At 44.2% G+C, this 16595-nt stretch overlaps 1 protein-coding gene across 1 annotated transcript in view; it reads right to left on the minus strand.

Moving 5' to 3' along the window:
* Window positions 1-13911, minus strand: part of CPZ (carboxypeptidase Z) — a 34359-nt gene extending 20448 nt beyond the window's left edge. Inside the window, exons 1-3 of the mRNA XM_048305148.1 lie at window positions 13654-13911; window positions 1848-1871; window positions 570-944 (exon numbers count right to left, since the gene is read on the minus strand). Coding sequence (XP_048161105.1) covers window positions 570-944; window positions 1848-1871; window positions 13654-13741 — 487 coding nt within the window. The 5' untranslated portion in view covers window positions 13742-13911. The remainder of the gene's footprint in view (window positions 1-569; window positions 945-1847; window positions 1872-13653) is intronic.
* Between the last annotated feature and the right edge of the window lie 2684 nt (window positions 13912-16595).

Below are 16595 nucleotides of genomic sequence, written 5' to 3' on the forward strand. Positions count from 1 at the left end.
CACACTAACAAATATTTGTGCAATTTGCAGCTATAATTTGGCCTTTGACATACTAGCTCATTGTAGTAACAAATTGTACAGATTTTTCCCTTTGAATTTTGCGTTTTGGGTTTTTTTTAATGAGATTTATCTGTCTTCAGCTATCTGGATCTTCTTCATCCAAACAAAAATCTGTGACAATCATTAATGAGAATATTTTAATCAGCTGTTAAATTTGACAGGCAGTCACAGATTTATGAGTTCACTAAAGTTTCAGTTTTTAAATAAAAGATTTCAAATATATAGACAGCTATCACGCAAGACAGGGCTTATCTAAATGCATCCAAACATCTTGCCCTGAGCTGCTTGTCTTGATGCTCTTTTTAAATGAGAGAGAGAAATAGCTAGTTCTTGAGCACGGTTTAATTGTTTAAAATAGGTGGAACAGAATTAATGACACGTTACAGGTCTCTACAACGACAACAGGCTGAGATGACAAGCGAAGAGGTTTTGTGCCATAGACATGTCAAGCTGAGTGAGATGAGACCCTCCCCACGCAGACAAGCTGTGCCAGCAGTTTCCTTGCTCACCTCGCAGCTTTGCCAGCGGGTCAAAGCACCCCTCTTCCTCCCCAGCAAAGAAGCGGTCACAGTCTAAGAAGTAGGGCCAGGCCATGTCTATTGCATCAAAGGCAGGGAGGCAATTTTTTTTGAGGTTTTCACAGACGTGCCTGCAGGGCTTTATGACTTTGTCCTTTTCACACTGTGGGGCCAGCACTGAGCAGCCCAGGAGCCTCAGGTCGGGGTTGCATTCCCCCTGGAGCAAGTTGTGCAGCACACTGATGAGCAGGTACTCAGAGCTGTACTCAATCACTTCTCGAGACTTCTGATCCAGAAAGTTAGGATACACCATTTGAGTATAGGTAACATCAGTACAAGAACTCAGGGCAATATCCACGCATTTTGCTATGAAAAGGAGATGAACATAGAAAAAAATAACTTTCTTCACTGACATTCTGAATAATTCAAAGACAACATAACAAATACCATGTCCAATGAACTTATTTTTTTAGTTCTCAGGTAAGCTGGAAACAGTTTGCAAACTGAATTGCATATTTAAAACCACTTATAGAAAGATGATGAGAAGCACACTTCGATCTGGACATATAATTTGAGTTTAGGAATTTGACCAGAGAATTTCTAAGAGAAAGGTGGGAATTTGCAGGTGAGAAAACTCAGATTCCTGAATAAAAGTGTATTTGTGATATCACTCTCTCCCCTGTCCTTGCCTTTTCATATGGATTCCCTGAGTAGGTGTGAGGATTTTTCTTTAGTGGGGAACATATCACTAAGTTATCTCTTTTCTCTGCTTGGCCCCACAAAATTTGTAGAGTTTAATATCTCTGAAACTACAGACCCTCTGTGAAGTTTGATTGAAATTGCCCAAAGAGATGAAAAGTCATTCTGGTGCTTCACTCACAGGCAAGCAGACCCATAAATATGATTACATGTATGTTCTCATAAACCCAATAAATTTAAGGAAATCAGGTTCAGAGATCTTAGGAAAATGTTGGTAATACCTTCAACCCACTTAGAGGTGAAAAAGAGTAATAGAAAGACATCTCTTCATAAAATTACTGGCTGTTATATTAATGTGTCTACATTTGAGCATCCTTTTCTTGGTAATGACTCTGGCTGGTAACAAATACTGTTGTCACAGTAGCAAAATACTACACTGTGTGAAAGAGCACATTTCTCTTGTAAGAGAACCCACTATAGCACCAACATGAGAATACTTGTCAGGAAATAATGAACAAATACTTATAGTTTTGAGGTTCTCCACAAACAGCGAGGAAAGACACTTCATACCTTTCTGTACAGTTTGGCATTGACCTGTAAATAAAGAGGAAAAGAAAAATCATTACAGGGTGGGTATACATGGTTCCTCCCTTGTGTTAGGTATTGTCTGATCTGATATCCCCACAGAGGCCACTGCAGCTCTGTGTCCTGAGGTCCAGACATACCAGGAACAAGCACATATTCCCAGCAGGCACATATTACAGAATCACAGAATAGGCTGAGTTGAGAAATCCCATTCATCCTCATTCACACACAGTTAGGCACCTAGGAAATTTCACTAATCAAAACCTAGGTCTTTTTAAATCTGGTTTAGTCTAAATGTCCATATGAGTCCTTCTGTACGGATCAAAGTGTCTGATTGATCTCCCTTAAAAGATCTATTTGTCCCATATAATGTTGTGGATACCTTTCCTTTAAAGCAATTCAGCCTTTGGGAGATATGAGAGGACTTTATTTCTTCCTCATCCTACTTCATTGTATCTCTAGCAATTGCATTTTGTCACACTTTCAATAATAATCTTAAAACTAGTTATTTTCCTCCCCAACTACTCTCATAGGAAAGCTTTTCCAAAAGATCACTCCTCTAATGGCTAGAAATTGCCTTTTAATTTCCTGTTTAAAAGTATTTGTGGCCAGTTTATATCCACTGTTGTTGTGCCAACATTGTCCTTTAGCTTAAGTACCTCTCTGCATTCCCTGGTGCATTCCCTCACACTGTGTTTGCAAGAGCAATTGGATCTCCTCTGCTTTCTGTTTACTAGGTCAAATAAATGATGCTCTCTTAGTTTTGAAGGAACATGGTTTGATGACCCAGGAAATGCTTCCTTTGCTCCTGTAGCCAATGAATTTATATTGTCCTTCTCCAATACTGGCAACTAAAGAAATATATTTCTACCAAGGTATTGGAGTTGGTTTCACCAATGCCTCATAGGAGCTAAATCACTCTATGCAAGTCTGAACACCACCAGGTTCACTTCCCTTGTCATTTATTGGGGATCTCTTCTCTTGCTATTTCTTCTTGCTCTCACTGGGGGGACAGGCATTTATCTTCTTGCTCAATAAATTGAGCGTTTGTCCTCACAAGACCAAATTCATTATGCTTTCTTTCTTTCTTTCCTTCTAAAGAGAGTTTAAACTTCTACTCCTGGCATATTTGTTTAAATGTAATCATCTGCATATGTGTTGCTAGTGAGTGGATCATTCTTTAGCCAAAATAAAGTCATTGTAATGAGAACCAAATTAACCCTGGGATTTTATCTTGGAGGGGGACATTTAACTGGAAATTAGTCTGGTTCTATATTATGGATTGCAATTGAGCCACATTACCTCATAAAATAAATGAGGCATCAGAACTAGCAGAAACAGCCCATCCCCAACACCAACAAGTTCTGTTTAGCAGCAAGCTAGAAAAAATTATATCCACACAAACTTCTTTTCCTGGCTCAGTAAATTATGCTAATTGCATTAAATAATACCTGGTTCATCAACAGTGCCTTCCATTATAGGATTTCAATGTTTCCCCTAGCTAGGCACAATCCCCTCTGTGAGTTAGTTATTAAGGTCAAGGCATTTCTAAAAAAGCTTCATCTCAGGCAGATACTGCATGTAGAGTTACATCTGGGGATAATCAAGGAGTAGCATTTTGTACAGTGCTAGCTGGGAGAGAGAAAGAAATGATCTCTTGTTAGTAACAGCTCCAGCAATTAATCCTGCTGATAAAATTGGATGTCACTACCTCCTGAATCTGGATAGTCTTATATACTAACACTATCACACCCACATTTGAGAGACCTTGGACAGAAGTCTGGAGTCAGCCAAATGTTTCTTACAGAGGGGAAAAGGTAGTGTGAAGAGAACTGGATTGAGTTTATCCACGTCTCAATGAGGAGAGTGACACTATCTCTATCACCAGGGTCAGTAGCAATGAATCCCCTTTGTTACTGTGAGGGGTGGATTAGAAATGTTTGACACCTTTTTTTCCCTCTTCTGAGCAAAAAAAATGAATGTATTTTAGCTATTATTTTAGACTAGAGGGTTGTGTGTGCTGGGCAGAATTGTTCATGGGGCGTTTGGGGAGTATGAATGGTCTTTCTACAACTGCTCACATTTCCTCAAAGGTAAGAGGTGTTTTCCCCTCTGCTGGCTCCAGGACCAAGCTGCAATTGTCCTTTTTGTTTATATCTCCAACATCCAATGATCAAATAACAAAACTGAGGCACACACAGTCTCCCCGACTGCTTTTGCTGTGCAGGACTGCTATAGCCATCAGTCAGCGAGATGTGGCACAGGCCATCTCAGAATTCTGCTTATTCAGCTGGAACAAAAAGGTGTTCTGGCAACACGCTGGAACAAGCAGAGGAAACCAAAGGGAAAATGCAGCAGGCGGGGTCTAGACGTGGTGCTGCCTCTCCCTGCTCCAGCTCTCCGAGCAGCAGCAGACTCGCTGCATTCAGCAGATGCCTCTTTCTGCCCAGCTGGCCAGAAGGAGAGGCATTGGGAGGCAATGGACAGCTGATAGAAGAGACGTGAAATTCTGCTAAGTCATGTGCTGTCCCTGGGTTCACCTGAGGACTGACTCCTTTCATGAGTAGGAGGAGATGTTAGCACAGGAGAGGGAAAGACAGCTCTGGTTTCAGACTGTGCTACCTGCTGTCTACACTTCGATATTTTACCATATCTATATAGGGAGAGGAAATCTATTAAGCAACATGGCTGTTACTCATTAACAAGGATGCTGACTGAAGAGGACAAATCTATTTTTTAGATGAGGAACCAAATCCATGTAAGTCTTTTCCATGGCAACTGATCTCAGTATGTGATAAGCACGGGTGATTCTGCAACACCCCTGCATAGTAGAGAAAGCTTTTCCACTACTTCTAACCCAGGATGCCCCTTACAAACTCAAAGCTACCAAGACTCCCTTACTGATGAGCAAAAGCGGGTCCTTGCTCCAGGGCCCTGAACCTGGATCTAAACCTAAATCTAGATCTAAGCTAAAATTAGATCTAAGCCTCACACTTTTGCAGCATACCATGGCATTTTCTCTCGGTCTCTCCTTACTAGAGATACCTATGCAACTTTTTCTGCTGTAAGAGGCCACCTCTCCCCATCATGCCAGCTGTCCTGTGACCCATATATCAGCCACAGTTCTGTCTTGTAAACACCCAGGAGTGAAGCAGCTTGAGATGTCAGGTTACTGGGAGTCAACATACATGAAAGCAAGAGAGAAAAGGTCTGGTTTATGCCAAACCTTGCTTTATAGCCAGCCTTAAATGTGTATGTGTGCTGATGTGGTGTTTTGACTTTCCCAACATTTCCCAACGCCAGTGCTTACATATTTTTTGGAGGGTGCAGCTCTGCAGGGGCCAAGGATAATTCTGCAGTATTTGTGCTTATATAAATAAGTGTGGATACATGTAGCTGGGCCAGAGCCTGCCTGCCTAGAGAGCCAGCATCAGGAAACTCTCCAAGACCAGCTCCCAGGCTGCAGCTTTATGCTCTGTTCCTGCAACCTTGCACCTACTGGCCTGGGTCTCTGCACACAGAAATCATCAGAAAATCCCCATCCCCACCCGTAACAGCTCGTTTTCTCTAAGCTCGGGCAATACCAGAAGAGTTCAGCCACTCCCTTCCTCATTTTCATAAGAGAAATGACAGGCGATGCTACACAGAGTTTCTCAGGTCTCCCAATTCACTTGGCAGGCTTCAGTCGCTGCTTCTTCTGTGCTTGGAAGAATCTAAAATTTTTCAAATTTTTTGTGCAAAATCTTCCCTGGGCTCAAAAGAAGACAGTGTCACCACCTCTCAAAGTCCCATCCACTGACAGGCTGGTACAGAGAGGCCTTTTTCTTCCTGACCCAGAGCAGCCTTTTCAGTTTTTTATGTTTATTTTTGTACTCCAGCTATTCCAACAGAGCTACAAAAGTCCTTTCAGTAGCACAGCTTCTATTTAAGATTATGGGTAAAATAACTTATTGAAGAGGAGAAAAGCCATTTCAAGCTTTCTGAGCTCTCTCTATAAAATACACTTCTGGTTTTAATTTGCAAAGGCAAGCTTGAAAATCTACAATGCAGCACATACATATTTTACTGCCAAGCTTACATTTTTTCCCCTTGATGATTCAGCACCAAAGGAAGCAAGCTGCTGTGATTAACCCTAACCAAGACAACAGAGCTCAACAGCAACTTCCAGTACCATGGACTTGCCAGTTGCCTTTTCAAGAGCAAAACCAACAGGAGATTCGTGCAATTGATGATCTGGAATAAGCCCAAGGGCCAGTCTTAAATCTAAAATATCTAAATCATTCAGTGAGGCAGATTGGTAAGGGGTGTGCTGGTCTTTATAATATAAATTATCTCATCTATTTTGATCTGTCCTGACCAGCACACTCCCTCCCAGTTCTCTGGGCTTCTTAAAATACTTTTTTAAACTAGAAGAACATATTTATTCATTTTAGTCTGTTTATAGTCAAAACCTCCATTTTTCCAAGCAAAGCATTTCAGTTCCTTATCACATTACTATTACTATTCTGGCTGTTCTACATGGTTCATCAAGTTAATCTTTCAGTGGCGTTCTGCCTTTGTCACTAAAGAGACAAAACTTAGTAGCAAGATACAAACACTGCTGAGCTGTACCATTTTGTAAAACACTGGAGCAGCACCTTCAAATGGCAAAGCACAGCCTGCTTTCAGAGCCAGCTCCTAACTACAGCGCAAGGACAAGGGCAGGACAAGATCCATTATATAACTCTAAAATGGATCAGAATCATCAGGAGGAGGGTGTGGGAGGAGTGGAGATGTAAGGGTGACTAGTGACAGAATAATGAGAGAGCTGAGTAGCTCAAAAAGGGGGAGAATGATTGAGCAGAAAGCCCAGAAGAGACGGCAGCTACACACCTAAGGCGTACATGCAGGGGCAAAAGTGGAGAAGATTCCCAGCCACAGAGAAAAATTCCAGAAAAACTGGAGGAGAGAGGAGTGCTTGCAAAAAGCAGCTATGTGGTTAACTCCATTTTCTGGGTACATCAAAGCTTTTGTGAGTAGAGGACTGAATATCTGTTATCAACCCTCCAGCAATTGCAGTAACTGCCTGGGGGAGGGATGCGTTTGCAACAGGCAGAAGCAGTGCCCAGGAGCACTGTGCAGCCCTCCTTTAACCCTGCTCCTTCACTTGAAGAGGCCTGAAAGCACCTGAAAGAGATTAATGCCTCATCTGCCTTCACTTTGCAGAGCAAGATCACAGCAGGAAGATGCAAGCCAATGTTCATTGCCAATCACCGTTCTTTCTAACCCACCTGCTGCCCGGCATTGGGTTACACACACATTTTTATTGAATTATTGAAGGTGTTCCCTCAGCATTGCTACTGCAGTCAGCTCTTTCAAGGCTGTTTTTCTGGACTGTTTCTCTCTCAGGACTTCTCTGGGGCCAGTGAGAAGGTGTTGAAGCTTTTCCATGGATGATGTAAGCTCACAGCCTGTGGACCACAGGTCAAAATCTGAGCAGATGCACACCAAGACCTGTCACACAGCAAGGGCACAAAGACAGGCTTAGTGGGCACCAGTAATCTTCCCTTGTTTCTAGTTGTTCAGATGCAACTTAAACATGTCTGCAGTTGTAGGTGCCTAAAAGAAGTGATGAAGAGTATCCCTATCTGTCTGTCTGTCCCCCACCACTGCTTTGGTGCCTCTAGAGACGGGTGTCACCCCAGCTGTGTCTCTGGCTGGTAAGTGCTACTCCAAGGAGTCCTTCAGGAGCTGAAAATCCTGAACATAAACATAATTCCCTAAACAAAACCTACTAAATGCATTTTTCTGGCCTCAGCTGAGATCTTTTCCAAGTTGCGAGGGAAAAATTACCCACTGGGAAAAAAAATGCAACAAAGATGATGATAACAAAGTGGGCCAGCAGTTGCCAATTGACTGAAGGCTTAGTGAGCTGCATGTGTGACTGGGCTGTAGCTGAACAAGCATTTCCTGTGTACCAGGATGATCTGGAGACATGTGGAGATCATCTCTCAGTGTCTGGTCAGTGAAGGAGGAAGAAATCAGCTCATATCTGGGGCATGATGGTGTTAAAAAACAGCTGGGGTGAGAAGGCAGAATCATCAGGAAATCCCTACAACAATCATCTAAAGGATCAATTTTTTTGCCAGGTTGCCTGGAGAAGGATGAAAACACTTATTAACCAGGTAATCTGAATCTGCAATGCCTCCATAGCTTTACTTTGTGACCATACATTCTTTATCGCTCAGTTCCCACTGTCTAAGGATGTGGCACTCTCCAAGTGCTTTGGCCAACAACCTACCACAGTCAGAAGCTTTCTTTTAAGTAAGCCAAACTGTCTTGAATGTTATGGGATGGAGGATCATGTCTGAATAATCGAGGGGTCTTTTCTGCCCCAGTCTTTCCAAAACATTTGCCAAAACATCATCCCATCCTCTTTAAACAGTATATCCATCCCCCTAGAACAACTCTGTCTTTTCTTTAGTTTAGATACATGAGAACTGTTATAACTAACATCATGTCTGATTATTCTGTAAGTAGTTGAGTTACAAACAAATGTGGTATTTTTATGTTACAAAAGACTGACAATTTAATAACCTTGACTTAAATCTGTGCCTTAATCTCATATTGTCTCCTAGATAAGTTTATCCTATTATAACCCTAAAAATTAGGTGCCAATTATATCACTGGAGTGACAACAGGATAAATTAAGGGATTGAAACTTCAGTTTTATTTCTCAAGTGGACACAGTATCCCTAAGTCCCTAAACTCCACTGATCTGTGACAGCTGCATCCAGGAAGGGTGATTCTGTCCAAAGAGGAATTCTCCAGTCATAAAAGCCATGGTTCATAAAAGCCCAGCAAAGAGACCAGGACATATCCCACCAGCCTCAAACACTATGCTCACAACGTGATAAGTGACTTCTGCATGGTACCTCCCTGCATCAAGCAGTAACACATGACATTTATCCAGCATTTGGTCCAGGCTTGAGAAGGGGATGGCTCTCACATGGCATCAGCAACCCAAAGGGGACCATGGGAGCTATCAGCCAGCCAGCATCCTCAAACACTGTGACTGTGTGAAGGGAGAGGTAATGTCTAGAAATGTTACAGGGGATCAACCATTAGTGTTACTAAGTCTTGCTAAAAGCCTAGCTGTGACTAAGAGCAGTGGGGTTTTGTTCAAGTTTTAACTTCTACGTATTCACACCCCCACACTTTAAAGATGTCTGTACAAGTATTCTAAAGAAAACTTTGCCTTCTGATTAAAATCATGCATAAATCATTTCAGCAGTATAAGGAGATACCTGTGTATTTTATTTTCAATATAAACTTACTTTGCCCATATTTTGTCTGTTATATTTGCCGATATATTGTCTGTTTCTGATCCCATTTCCCATTTTAAATGGGGCTGAAGGTCAGCGTTGCTAAAATAATAATATGTAGAAATCCTAGAGCCCCTGGCAGGAATTCAGCAGAGCTCACATGTTTCAGTGATGACAACTGGCTTCACAAAGAGCAGGAATTTCTCATCTTGTGAGTGAGCATGATATAGATCCTAATCCTGCATTTTTTTGTTTTGACACAACTTGGACACATCCATCTCGGGTCCAGCCAGTGAGATTCCTGCAGCTTGGGCTTTCCCACACGTGGCAGCACAGTTCTGTGGTCATGCTCCATGTCAGCGCCTGCCTGTGCTAGCCACAGCAAGATGAGGGACCACCCCGCTGGGGCAGGGAGCAGACCCCAGCCCACTGCCAGGTCGCTCACTGCAATCACAGGAGCACAGGAGCAGCAGCAGCTGGAGAGGCTCTGCCTCTGTGTATGCTCAGGTTTCACCAGGAAGCCAGCATGAGAAACACCCACAGCAGGTGAACAAATTTGCTCAGGTCCCATGAAGCCAGAGCCATTGTGAAGGTCATGGAAGGAAATAGCTTTTCACTTTTTTCCCCCTTCACTTAGCAAAAACCATGGAACATTTTGGAGTTTGGAGCTGCAGAGAAGGAGAGGGAAAAGGTATAACATCTACATGTGAACACACTTTTTCTGTCAATCTGACTTTCCACAAGACAATCAGTCTTACTTAAAGCCATAGCTCAGAGAGGAGTCAGTGTCACAGAATCTGTTCTTGGCTCCAGAAGAAATACTGTAACTGTCCCCTGCCTCCTACCCTGGTGGTTTTTCACTCTTCATCTCTCTTCTTTGTACCTCCCCACTCCCTCTCATCTCCAGTGACTAAGGCCAGAGATCTTCAGGATGGGGCAATGCCTGTCTCAAGAGAGAGCCAAAATGATGAAAACAACAAGGTGCTTGGAAGAGGAGGAGACCCACAAGTGACAGGTGTGCCAACCAGCACTCTGGCTGCTCTCCTACCTCCACAGCTTCAGGTTAAACAGCTCCACGCCTCTGGTCTCCTGCCTGGAGAATGGGAGGCTCAGCGGGACCTTCTCTTTTTCTATCCTTACCTGAAGGGGGGTTACAGTGAGGTGGGGATCAGTCTCTTCTCCCAGGTAACAAGTAAAAGGATGAGAAGAAATGGCCTCAGGTTGGTCTAGGAGAGGTTTAAGTTGGATACTAGGAAAGATTTCTTCACAAAAAGGTTGTCAAGCATTGGAACAGGCTGCCCAGGGATCTGGTTGAGTCACCATCCCTGGAAGGATTTAAAAGACGTGTAGATGTGCTGCCTAAGGACCTGGTTTGGCGCTGAACACAGTGGTGCCGGGTTCACGGTTGAACTCAAAGATCATAGCGGTCTTTTCCAACCGTAACAATTCCACGGTTCTGTCATCTGACAGGCTGTGCCACGTGCCCGGACCATCCTTCAAATGCTCGGGCAGGGCTCGGGAGAGTGGCAAAAGGCTCGGGCATCCCTGCTGAGCGCGAGGCCGGTCGGGTCGGTGCCTCCCCGCAGCCGTGCGTGCGAGCCGAGGAGCCACACGGTGGCACCACAGGCGGCGGCGCGGCCCCGGACGGTGGCGGCGGTGGCCGCAGCCCGGAGCCCGGAGCCGCCCGCGGCCAGGGCGGACCTGCGGCGTCCCCTCCCCGCGCACCCGGCAAGCCCCGGGGGTTCGCAACCCCACTGGAGCACTGGTGTAGCCCTACCCGGAATTCCCCAATAAAGCGCTCCCTGAATGCCAGTGATCGGGAAAGGAAAGGCTTAACTGCTGTTAGTATCACTGTTGATAAAGGTTTTATCGCTGTTATGCCCCATTCGTGGAAGTGTTCAAGGCCAGGCTGGATAGGGCTTGGAGCAACCTCATCTAGTGGAAGGTGTCCTTGTCCATGGCAGGGGGTTGGAATGAAATAATCTTTAAGGCCCTTTCCAACCCAAACCATTCTATGATTCATCCTTAGCCTAGCCCTGGTGGCATCACAGTTGTAGAGTTGTCCCCAGCTGCAAGAAAAGTCACTTATTTGAAGACATATGACTTCGATCTGCTTCTCTGGGTTTTTAGTTCTATGGGTTGTCAATCATTATAAAGCACTTCGTTTAACTAATTACCGCTGGACTACATCAGTCAGCAGTAGAGATGCACCACTTGAATAAACAGGAACCTGGTTTATTAGCTCCCTCTGAAAAGTTTGGCCATCTCTCAGAGGAAACATGCTAAACTGTATTTTTTCTCACCCAAGCCATAGGCTAAGAGGCCAGTTAAACTCATCAGGGTCTGAAAGTGCTGCCTCACTCACATGGGACCATGTAACATCACTGAGAGAGACAGCAGCTTACTGCCCCCCCAGGGATACAGGACACAGCTAGGGAGAAGGGCCTTCCGTCAGTGCCACGGCTCCCAGCTGCTGCCCAAACAGCTCACCACACAGTCTATGACGCCTGTGTCATACTGTGGAGCTGGATGACAGTAATCATTTCCGTATTTTTCTTAACAGAAAAGCACAAAGCATTTTCAAAGGATCTTGGTATTGTAAACCATGTTTTATTTTGTCTTCTTATTTAAAAAAAAAAGCAAAATGAGTCACTGCAGAACAAATACCACCAGGAAGCCTGCAGAAAGCAGCTCCAGTCTTGCTGGGAGTCAGACGGTGGCACTGGTTCATGCTGTTCTCTTCTGTAAAACCAGCTCCAGGCTGGTCTCCTCTTGCAGGGCGCTACAGGTCTGACCACTGGGATACAGCACGACCTACCCAAGGGAACCAAAAACAGGGGAGAAAACCCCACTGCTACAGCTGAAGATATAGCCTATGCCCTGAACGCTGAGAGGAGAACCCTGCAAGGTCCATTTGTGAACACGTGCGTCACCGCAGGACCCTGTCTTTTCATGTGGCCTGACATGACCTTATCCCCCCATTAGAAAAGAAAGGCCCTTGAGAAACCCATCAGGTCTCTCAATGTCCAAGCTGCTACTTTATCGCCTGCTCCAGCAGCCCTCCAGTGTGAAGTGTGTCCCCTACGTGGCACACAATGTGGTGACATTGACAGCTCCCTTTCCCTGCCTCTAGCCATTCCTCTAGCAGCATACTCACCTGCCTTTCTGAAAGCCCTGCCCTAAAGACACCACAGCTGCCAACACACACAAAACACTCTCAGAGTCACCCCTCAATGATCCATACATTTGTGGTTGCTAGGATTAATGTCCCATGGCAAGACTTTGATCAGCTGGAACTGGAGCAGAATCATACCTCACAGAGAAAGGTCGTGCTGCAAACCACGCAGCCTCTTCCTGTAATTGGCTGTAAATAGTCTACAACACTTCTCTTTGTGCAGCTTTATCCAAAAATAAAATCCCTTTAGGCTGTGGTAGACCTCACTTTGATGTTCGTGGGAACAGCACTCTCAAATTATATGCAGTACATGGCACATGGACTGTATTGTGTAGCAGTTCAATGCCAGTGACAGTCTATGGCTTATATTTAAGCACTGAAATATAGTTGAATTTCCTTGGGGAACATTAAGGTCAGTTTCAGGTTAACTTATCTCTTCCTGTAATCCCATAAAATAAATATTTTTCTGACTCATTTTAAGTTTAAACTGTCTGAAAATAGTTTTCCTGGAATAGACCTTGTCACTACACCAAATTCGTGTCTCCACTGTCCCCACATAAACGAAATTTTAATTAAGCACACTTGATAAAAAAAACCCCATGTATTTTCAAAAGGAACTTTTAATATATGTTATCAGTCAACTGGTTACTGAATCAAAACTTTCAATTAATTTAGCAGCATGTTCCTATCTAACCTTTATTCTAAAGGGTAGATCTGCTTTTCCAGCCAATCAACTCATACAAATTCCATATTGCTTATAGCAAGCTAAAACACACCCTACAGCTGTCAGATCCTAATAAATCTCATACTTTGGACTTGAAATAAATGACCTAAAGCTAAAAGTAAGGAAAAGCTTTTTTTCTTAAGCAGAAAAACATACAGAAGGTCAAAAGTTCACCTTCTTGCAATCTGACTACCACATTCCTAGAAGGCAATGCCAGAGATGAGGCAAACCTTCTACATTCCCAATAACAGTGACGGGGGTCCTAACAACTGTCAGCTCCACAGATTGACAGAAAGACACCTCTATGACAGCCTTAAAGACAGTGATGGGGAATCATTATGCTCCCTTACATCACAGCCTTGTTTTTCTGTTGCAGAGCCACACACCTCCCACCTTCGCATCCATACTTCCCAAGCACAACCCCAGTTTCATCACCAGCCGTACGCAGATTTCCAAAGAGTTGATCCCCCTCATCTCTAGGGGAGAGTGACAGCTCCTGCCTCCCTCTCCTTGAAGCTGGAACTCTTTAGTTATCTCCAGGAGAAGGAAGAAGAGAAGAAGGAGGACTTTTGGGGTGATTAGCCTTACCTAGGGTCTCCTGGGTGGTTTCACAGCGGGGTGCTGGCTTCGCGGCCCTAAGCAGCCCACCTAGGAGGAGCAGGAGTGTCAGGACCATGCTGGAGCCCCTTGCACAGGCAGCACAGTGATGTGGCACTCACTGCCTGATGGAGTGACTCCTCTCCTGAGCCTCAGCGCGGCTCTGGCTCTCCAAGTTGCAGAGGAAATCAGTGCACTGCAAGGGCATGCCCACGTCTCACAGTGTGTGCAGTCCAGGCGTCAGATTTCAGCTGCATTTGAGCTTGGAAAGCAAAAGGCTTTGAGACAGAGAGGGAGGAGGAATGAGCTCCCCCTCCCCTCTGCCTCCAGACCGTCTCCCTCTTGCAGCCTGGTTTACAATTTCATAAACAGTTTCAGCAATGGGGGTTCCCACAGGGTTGTGCCCTGCTGCTCCTCAGCAGCGGGTCCCTTTGGTCTGCACTCAGCAGTTTTTCTAAAGGACAAGGGACATTCAGGAAGCATGTCTCCCTGAAGCCAAGAGAACTGCCTGGAGAGAGCAGAGGGAAGACACAGAGAAAAGCAAACAACAGAAAGCAACTTTCCTCCCGAACTGTGGTATTTCACCACATACTTAACTGCAAGTTTAAAACATAACATGACAGTGAAGAGACTCTGAGCTGCATCCCCTCCAGCACAGAGGGAATGGGAACCCACAGAATAGCCACCAGGATCCCCCTCAGCATGCACCTCCTGGGCATTTTACTTAAGATAAGATGGAGTTTACAGAAGCAAACTTGGAGGGATTCCAGTGTTTTCTCTCTATTCTTAAAAAAGAGTAACTTCACAAATGTGTAGATAAGACTCCAGGACAGTGTTATAAGGTTTAAACCAGATGGTAAATCTATATTAAGTTGATAGTAAATTGATATTTTAATTTTCTTGTTTGGTTGGTTTTGGTGGGGCTTTTTCAGTATATTTTAGAGAAATATGCATTGTTTGTTTTTATTTCTGTGCAACAGGTATGGTGGAAAAGCTTGCCTTAGGTAAGATGCAAATTCCTCATTTCTTACTTGCACATCAAAAAACATCCCATATCATAGAAAAAAGGGAATTTTTCCTCAGAAACCTAGATCAAAACAGACTAAAGCATCCTATCTTTTCAGGCAGTGCATGCTCCTTTGAGAACAGATACCTGCTTACACATGAGAGCACAGAATCTGTCCTTGCAGGCGGAGCATGCTGGCTCCTGCTGATCAGTATCAGAGATCAGTAGGGAGTTATGGTGCTATATGGTAATGTAATCAATTAACCCCCCCATAGGGAAACCACTAAAGAGGCTCACAGGGCAGAAGAAAGCCGCCTATGTCTCAAAAAGCAATTGATGTCTCATCTTATTTGGAAGAGATGCATTGGGAAGCGCAGCAGTCAAGTAGGTCCTCTGCTTCCAGGCTCTGCAAGGCAGGTTGGCTTTTTTTCTCCAGGGTTTCCTTCTAGATCTGGAGACTGAAAAGTCTGTTCTGGGAGTAAACAGTACCAAAACATTTCAGACATCAAAGGAAAAACTTCCAAGGACAAGAGTACTATCTACCTGCCTTAATTTTTGTCCTGATCACACAGCAGTATGGCTGGACTTTTGAGGAAAAAAAAGTACCGACACAGCACTGGAAGTGTGGCCTCCAAGGGCAGGAATACTTCACCTTCTGCCCAGCTCCCCAGCAGCTGCCTGCTCTGAATACCAATCTGCCACACTGATGTGCTCAGGTATGGCTGAGGGTATGTCCAAGCCCCAGGCTTGCTGTGTGCCTGGGCTGTGCATTTTGTGTTAAAGGGAAAAAAGAAGCTGCCCAGAACTAAACAAAGTGATTTTTTGCAACAACAAAAGGCAGCAGAGGTTATACCTGCAAACAGAAGCCAACCTTCAGCCCCTGGAAATGCTCATGTCTTTACTGCAGTTTTCTGCAGCCCTTGAGAGTGTAGGGTGAGATTCTGTTGCATACACCCCTGTTTCTGTTGCTTGTGGAGGTGAGCTCTGCTGCAGAACTAATCCTGTACTATCTATAGTCCTGACAGCTTTTCCCTTCTCTTTTTTTTTTTTTTTTTTGTTGGCATGTTTTTCTGCCTGTATTTTCTGTCAGTTTCCTACCCTCCAGCCTAGGCATGATGTCCTTGTGAGTGCCTCCTTCCCTCCACTGCACTTCAGCCACCAGTGCCAGTGTAGATGCCCCAAATACATTGGGACCATGTATTTTAAAACACCAGCAAATGTAAGCCTCCTTTACCAGGATCCCCCAAAACATTTTTCAAACCACTGTCACCTGCTTTCACCAGTGCTATTAGCACTGTGATACTCCACATCCATACTGTGCCTCATACTTAGTCTCAAATACTAATGAGACAAAGTCCCATCCCACTGGGAATACTGATTTGGTGTCATTTGGGAATGTTCATTTGTTTCCCTGAATTAAAATATTGTGGCACACATTATGTAATTTCTTGTTCTCAAGATGATTGTATCTACCTAACATTACTTGTGGCTTGTCCATGCATCAGTTTCCAGACCCCCACACCGCCACCCCCCTGCCCAGTTCAATCAGCCTTTGGGCCTTTTTATCAACTTCAACAGACTCAAATGGAGGCAGTGTAAGGACTATTCAACAGAATAAATAAGTAACAAGGAAAGTGATAAATTAACCCCACAGACACTCAAGAATTAACTAGCAAGTGATGAAGGAGACATTAGCAGGAAGTAGAACATGTTGGTCAGTGCCTGATGGACCATTAAAGCAACAGCTTGGGCCCAGCCTTGAGGAAGGTCAGGCTGAAATTTGTCACTGATTAGAAACATAAAATGTGGTTAACTTCAGTATTATTGGGTATTAGAAGTGACTTCAGACCATGCAAAACCTGCTAAGGGGAAGGAGCAAAGAGAATAACCAGTGTGGATCAGGGAGGCCTAAGATTAGGAAAATCAG

The sequence above is a fragment of the Corvus hawaiiensis genome, chromosome 5, assembly GCF_020740725.1.
Source record: "Corvus hawaiiensis isolate bCorHaw1 chromosome 5, bCorHaw1.pri.cur, whole genome shotgun sequence".
Taxonomy (NCBI): domain Eukaryota; kingdom Metazoa; phylum Chordata; class Aves; order Passeriformes; family Corvidae; genus Corvus; species Corvus hawaiiensis.